The sequence below is a fragment of the Halictus rubicundus genome, chromosome 7, assembly GCF_050948215.1.
Source record: "Halictus rubicundus isolate RS-2024b chromosome 7, iyHalRubi1_principal, whole genome shotgun sequence".
Classification (NCBI taxonomy): domain Eukaryota; kingdom Metazoa; phylum Arthropoda; class Insecta; order Hymenoptera; family Halictidae; genus Halictus; species Halictus rubicundus.
In genome coordinates, this window is record NC_135155.1 from 2,339,938 (window position 1) to 2,347,284 (window position 7,347).

At 40.3% G+C, this 7,347-nt stretch overlaps 1 protein-coding gene across 2 annotated transcripts; it reads right to left on the bottom strand.

The window, feature by feature from the left end:
* Positions 1-375: 375 nt before the first annotated feature.
* On the bottom strand, positions 376-5,783 carry LOC143355413 (venom allergen 5-like). 2 transcript variants are annotated; one of them, XM_076790198.1, is made up of 8 exons: positions 5,531-5,783; positions 3,587-3,708; positions 3,210-3,291; positions 2,925-3,082; positions 2,743-2,843; positions 1,344-1,435; positions 1,049-1,188; positions 376-505 (listed from the first exon to the last, which is right to left on the bottom strand). In XM_076790198.1, the coding sequence occupies exons 1-7, from the start codon at positions 5,634-5,636 to the stop codon at positions 1,139-1,141; spliced, it is 711 nt and encodes a 236-aa protein (XP_076646313.1). In that variant the 5' UTR covers positions 5,637-5,783; the 3' UTR covers positions 376-505; positions 1,049-1,138. The 2 variants fall into 2 exon arrangements, with proteins under 2 accessions (XP_076646313.1, XP_076646312.1); XM_076790197.1 differs by having other exon boundaries at positions 1,009-1,188.
* Between the last annotated feature and the right edge of the window lie 1,564 nt (positions 5,784-7,347).

Consider the following 7,347-nt stretch of genomic DNA (forward strand, 5'->3'; position numbering starts at 1 on the left):
CCCCGTGGCAGAATCGTATACCTGAACCGAGCTTCCTGATTCTACCGCTAGTGGCGCTCTGTCATCTTTCTCAACTGCTCTGTCGATAACGTTTGGCTAACAGTTTGAACGTTTTGCCACTACGTGCTTTAGCGCTGTACGAACACTTTACGGGAGCACATGTTTCGTGCCAGAATTTATATGGTATCTTACGAGAAAAACGGCAAGAATCATTTGTTTTTGATAAATAACAACATTTCAAAGTACTCCGTAGAGAGTTTTCAATTTAAATTAGCTCGAAATGAAGTTCGAAGAATGGACTTCATCATAGGATCATTTAGGTTTGTAGGAAAATAATCACAACATTCTATTAGGAAATTAAAAATAGCCAGTCAATCATATTGCAAGCATTTATTAAAATTATTCAAAGTTATTACAACATTTTCTCGATAAACGTTCGAGAATACAATACTGCCAAAGTCATCGTTCTTAAAGACATTTCGACGCTTAGAGGTTCCTCGTACAACTGAAATTAATAGAAACAGCGTCGAGTATAATCAACCTGCACGAGGGATGAAGGGGGTCGAGTAGGAAAAAAAGCGTGCACTGTATCTTTGCAGCTTTTAAATATTTATACGAGGCAGGGTCACGTAAGGGACGCGATGAGAAATACATGGTGCACGGAGTGCAACAGCCTACCACCATGTTGCAGCTCCTGTTCATCCCCTGGTGCCAGATTACGGTCTTTTCAACGCTTTATTTTTCCCAACGCTGGCCCTCTAACTTATTCAACCGACTTCCTTAACTTTCGTTTGTTAACTACACGCTACGATACGCAGACACCTTTCGCGAACTAGAAATGGTTCACTGGAACAGTGCCTCTCAAACAGACCTGTTTGACCTCTTTAGTATTTGACAAACAACGTTTTTCAATTGACGATATGCACCTCGTTTGGTCAATTAAACGGATTTGAAGCTATGCAAATAATTGGGGGGGGGGGGGGAAGAAATTCAACAACATAATCGTACAGATAATTTTGGAAGAATTTGTGTTTGAAAAACACTGTACCAAATGCAACGACTTTCTGTTTGCACTCTTTTCTCGAATCTTCTTGGACGAGGAACTTCAGTGGTCGAATTATATTTTTTTCTTGGTATGCTAACTGACATCAGTACAGTCGGTTCCCAGGTTGTTGTCAGTGCCATTAACTGGGAAAACATAATAGTTAAAATTTACAATCCTTCTGTTCCGAAAAATAAATATTTTTCCGAAAGGATGTCGAGTAGTAAAGTAGGATTTTTTTAGGGAAAGAGAGGGTGATATTGTCGAAAACAGTAAGATGAAAGAATAGATTGAAATTTACCACACAGTCCCCAGTATCGACACGAATCGGTCATCCCGTATGAGCTGCAATCAGGCTGTCCCGATTTGTAAGGTTTTCCGTCCTCTTCGTAACTGCATAACAATGAAAACATAACCCTCAAGCCGTGCTGTGAGATGATTTATCTCGAATCGAAAAAGTCACGGCGCGTTAGTACTTTTCGACGGTGAAAATACCCGTAAATCACCGGGAAAATCCCGTGCCGGTTAACTTCCTGCTCTCACTTCCGGTTCTTCGGAGTCTTGAGAGAACTGTTCCATTTTTGTTTACCAACTACCGATATTACATATATTTTTTATGTTGTTCTTCCTTTAAAAAAATTACCTCCCCACATTTATCAAAATGTTTGTCGCTAGCGAATGATATAAAATATTTATTTAATAATTGATTGCTGAATGAATATCCAATTATTGTGGGAAAATTCTATGCATTTCTAATGTGTACTAATCTTGTAGGTATATTTAGTTATGTATACTGAATAAATTCGATGAAAGTTATAAAGCATAAAAAATTATATTTAAAAAGTATATGTGTATAATAATTTTTGTTTAGTTTACGATTTACAGCCAAGGGTTGCTAAATACTTGTAACAATTTTTCTATAAATTTTCCGATGGCATACAAGTTTTAATCATAATTGAAAGACTCACCCTCGATAACACGATCCAATAATGTTTATTGGAATTGTTATCTAAAAGAAAATTGTCTGGTTTCTTTCTATTGATTATTTGAACTTCTTTTCGGTCACGTTGGATAAAAATTGAGAATAAATATTTCCGGTGGCGCGCCATGGCGGGTCGAGAGTTTTTCCGGCTGGTGAGGGAATGGAGGGGAAAATGGCGGCAGCCTGCAGACGACGACGACGACGACGACGACGCGTTCAATTTGTCGACAGTAATAAGCTACCGATTGACAGGAAATACTCGAGGAACGGAGAAAATTTATGGAAGCTCCGGCCGGATTCAATGCACGTTGCATTCCGTTTTCTTTTTCCGCGGCTGCTGGGGAACACGTCGAAAAGTTGAAATATTGTGCCGCAGATTTCCCTCATTTTCCATTAGGCCTCCCTCCCCTCTCTCACCATATTGCCGAGTATTTTCCACGACCGCTTCAGAAATATCTCTCCTCGCGCAATCAAATTTCTTGAAAAATTTATGACAACGAAAAAGTCAAAGATAAAGCCACCCTGTGCTGCAGAGTCGATTTTTCACAATGTAATTTCAGGTGGGAAGCAGTTGGTATTATTTTAACGCATTTCTATTGGTCATTGAAAAATTATAGGAGATTATGTGACTTATGTGTGATGTCGGTAATTTCACTATCTCAAATAATTTTTTAGGCTTCTACAGAACTGGCCAAAATCGAAAAAATGAAAGACTCACCCAGGGCCGTAATTACAAATGTGTCTCTTCTGATAGCCTACTCCCGGGGTGTAGTAGTTCGAGTACCCGCAGCCCACGAGGTACGTGTCAGCCCACACGACCTGCAACCAGTTTAAACACGATTTGAACCTTCATTCACTTCGCGAAGAAAGCATTTTTTCGACAATTTAACGGACGTTCACCTGAATAAAGGGGAAGACTTCGTCGTTGTAGCTGCCTGTAAAATTGTGCCCGTAACTGAACCATCTGTAAATATGAAAAGGCCAGTTTTGCTTGTCGCCAAATGGCTGCGCATTTTTGTTCCACGACCTCTGGTTAAGATGGCCCACTGGGAATATATCTGTTGTTCATCAATATTAAACACAACTTTCAATTTGTCTTACTTTTGCTTTCTTTAGGAGAGACTCATGTTTTATGAAACACCCTATACACAATAAAGTAGTGGAGAGGTTGGAAATGTTACTTACCGCTGTGTAGTGAAGAGTCGGATACATCTGGACACAGATTTGCCCATCTCTGAGCATCGTTTGCCAATTTGTCGTCCCAGAACTGAAAAACAACCCCCTATGTTAAAAAATATGTGCACAACACACACAACAATTTCAATTCCAAATAATTCTAGTCTGAAAACTTCCTTGCATTAAAAATCCATAAAATATGTTCTCCTAATTTTTTTTCATCAAACTATCTCAACCACAGCCCCGCCATCATCACGGTGATGGTTCTAGGAGACAAACAGAGCTCAGAATAAAATTCACGAGGCTGAATTGTTGCGTGAATTTTCGCGGCCAATTTATAAGCGCAGTTAAGATTCAGTATGATGATTAGGCGAGGGGCTACCCACCATTTCCCGCATATTCGCAGCCTCCGGCTGTCCGGGCAGCCATCCGGCAGCCATCAACTGTCTCAGCTGGTTATGCACGTCCACAATAACCTGTTTATCCTTGTAAGTTAAGCCGCCGCGTTCTGAAAACGGTTCGCCATGAAAAATGTCGCCGGATATTTCACGGAAATTTTCTACATTTGTCCGCGGTACAGGGGTTGACGGGGGTTGAAGCGTTCCGATAATTCAATTGCGATTGCCTCGGAGCTCGAGAAAGTATTTTCCAAGCAGTGGCAGCCATTCCTGAGATCGGGGCTGATGATTTCCCAACCCCCAACTCCTATTTCCCAACCCCGTATTTTACCATTGAATAAATTAAATCGTCTAAAAACAAGAATTATTTCATTCTTGAGAGGGTTGACGAAATTTTTTTTATTTTAAATTGTTTGCGTTGCTGCGAGTTTTAGGGGAGGTTCGACGATCGAGTTGGGGTTGGAAGTTCAGGGACTTCTAGAAAGTGAAAGTCATTCAGGATTGAAGAAACTACATCCCCTTTCATCCTAAAGTATTAGTACAGTACCTGAGGGGTAGAGGAATCAGAATAGGGGTGGTTTTGGCAATCTTGTTTCTTAGGTTCTCGATCAAGTCAAATGTTTCTGTAGTAATCTCCATTTGTTAAACCAATTTTAATAAACAAACTGTACCAGAATAATTATATATAACGCATGTTATACTAAACAGGAGATTTCACCTAAGAAAATTGAAGACTCGAATCTGATCTGAATACCCGCAGCAAAAGATTTGTGGAAGATCGTCGGGTACGAATTATTATGGAAACGCCCACCCACGGCCTCTCCTCTCTATTAGACTGACAAAGGAAGGGACGAGTTGCTTTATTTATTATGCAGCCGGATAGTCAGATAATTCGCGACGGAGGGAAATCGAATGTCCATCGTTGGTCCTCGTGGAGAGCCTGTCCTTCGCCACACCATTTTCTCACCCCCGTTTTTCCCAATCCCCCGTTGTTCGCTCTTCGTCAGTCTTTCATCCGTTTTCTCGGGCCGCTAGATTGCCCATCTCGCCGGAAAACTTTTCACGGAATCTGCTCTAACGACGTTCCCTCTGTCTTTCCGGGGGAGTGAGAAAGGGGATGAACAGGGTGAGGGGAAACTTTAGTTCCACCGTATTCTTTCCCCTTAATAACTTTTAGTTCCTCCGACGAAAATGAGGTTCCGGCTGTTCGCCTCTACATCCAACCCCTTCTATCCTCCACCACCCCCCTGCAATCGTAGAAATCTGCTAGTGATTGTGTTCGACAGGATCTCTCATTGTCCGTCTCTCGGCGAGCAAATTTCGCTGCCTGCCGAGTCAGAACAATGGCGACCGGAAGCGGGCGCCGTTCGATAAATTCGACGAATTGATTAGGCCAGGTAGACACACACCGGTGTCCCGCCCCTTCACTGTTCTTTCTCTCGTCGCTTTTCAACGTTGTCCCCCCTTTATCTCGGTGTAACAAATAATCGACGAGGAAATAAATTGCCATTATTATCTATTGCCTCCTTGGTCCCGCGTGTCAACTTCTAATAAAATTATTGTGCTCGAAAAGAATTATTCCACTTATGGTTCTCCATGGGCGAACAAAATTATTTATTTTCTTCAATGCATGTATTTGTGCAGATCGAACATCAACTACAAGTCGTAGCGAATGATTATGGGAGTCGGAGGAGATTAAATAAAAATTAAGGTTACGAGAACTGCTGACAAGTAAACAGATGATACATGAACCATCGTTGCTCGAATAATGAAGCTCGTCAAACGCTAGCTTATGTCCAGTCACGTTCTTATCCGCGAAGATTATTCAAATTGCTTCGCGCAACTTCAATGTGTTTCTGATTAACCTGTTTATATTAAACACGCCAGTGGGTAAAAAGTGGCCCTCACAGTCGGAAACCGTAAAACACTCACTTATTATGACATTTCCATCGCAGGATGGCTTAGCGTCGTCTGCCAGAGCCATCAAGGCAACAATGAACGTCACCATAATCGGGATCGTGTACCTTCCACGCACCATTTTGCCGATATAAATCGATTTTAGGCTGCTCTTTGGATCTTGATCGAGCAACTGCGGCACCGACTGCGCTGGATCCGAACGGAGAGATCAAGAGACCGTGTACCGAATGAATCGACAGATCAAGATGGTCACGTCGTTGGTCGGAACCACACTGGATTCATGCTTACGAGGGCCCTATATTTATTAATAACAAAAGTCTGATCGTAGCGCGCTGCGGTCAGAGTTCACCAATCTTTTCTTGACCGCTTTCACCTATCCTAAGCGCTTATCGTTTGCAGTGAAGAAAATTCTTATCGAAATGACTTCCTCGAAGATGTATCGCAAACGTTGTGTAATTTATGTGTCAAGAAAAAACGAAAACATACATTTTATCAGTATGATATTTGCGACGTGACTTTATGCAGTGACCCATTTCAAGCACTATCACGGTTAATAATATGTTTTGAAACATTCCCATTTATACACAATCGCGAAAAAATTGTCGTTCTCTTTCAAAAAATTCTCGAAGACGCCTTATAACACTGTCCAACACCAGAAAAATTTTGCGATACCTGTTGGGTGATTCTTATACACTTTGTCATCCTAAAACCGAATCTGAAAGTAGAATTGCTCCATCACGCAACGTTTTCGAAAAATTTTGGTTTTTGTAAAAATGCCCGATTTTGATACGAAACGACGTGTTACGCAAAAACTAAACACGCGAGAAAGTTCAAATTTGAGTCAAGAGATAGAAGGGACTCTCCTCTACATATTCATATAGTCAATTATATTTTTATGGACTTCCTAATAGTTGTAAATGGTTGTTAAAGTTTGAAAATGTGCCGACGCGGGTACTTTGTACGCTCTATTTTTGTATTTATGTGAAAAATCCTTTATCTAGCAGGAATTTACTATACAGGAATGCATTCTACAGACATTTCTGGTAAAGAAACCATTCACGAAAAGTATTTGGTTCCCTTAATGTACGAGAAGGATCAGAAAATGTTAATTGACAGCGTGTGCGCGACGCGTTCGCGCCAGACGGCCATTGCAGCCTTTTCGCGACTCGCCAGGGCCGTCGCTATGCGTAGTCGACGTTGGTACCACTCATGTATGTCTTTGCTTACTATTTACATACATTTTTTTTTGTCTTTTTGGGTGCCAATCATTACAAAACATTATAAAAATACGAGTTATATTCACATTTCATTGTGGAAATGCTTAATAAAGAAAATTGAATACAAAAACTTACCTATTTCTGATGTAAACAAATTTAAAATGTTTCCACCTTGCTTGACGTTTGTTCCTGGTATCCCGATTTTCAATAATAAGTGTCCAGCAGTAATCAGCAAGCATCCGCACATAAGTCTTTTCCTTTGTAACGTTTTTCCATTGTTGAAATATCTTGATGAAAGATTAATGCTGGAATTGTATTCCTTGTTTTGATTTTAAAATAATTTCGTCATGAATAGAACAAAAACAGTCCGGCTGATTTATACACTTCCGCGAGATTTTATCGATTTAATATAGAGCGATCTATGTCTTAATTATGTACTTCGATCAATAAAATCGATAAAAATAGTCCCATTTACATAGTGTTTGGACTTATTTTAATCGGAAGAATCTTGAATGTCCATTGGTATTACAATTATAAAGATAAGACAACAATTACTGAAAATAAAATTTTCCAGTCACCGCATTGCTGCGGTCAATTTTCTTTATTAAGCATTTC

Bases quoted from the DNA above. Each gene is read 5' to 3' on its own strand.
- LOC143355413 (XM_076790198.1), bottom strand. From the start codon at position 5,636: ATGGTGCGTGGAAGGTACACGATCCCGATTATGGTGACGTTCATTGTT. The intron at 3,292-3,586 runs GTGGGTAGCCCC...GTTGTTTTTCAG, and splicing joins CTGCGAATATGCGGGAAATG to TTCTGGGACGACAAATTGGC. The intron at 1,436-2,742 runs GTGAGTCTTTCA...ATTGTTATGCAG, and splicing joins ATTTGTAATTACGGCCCTGG to TTACGAAGAGGACGGAAAAC.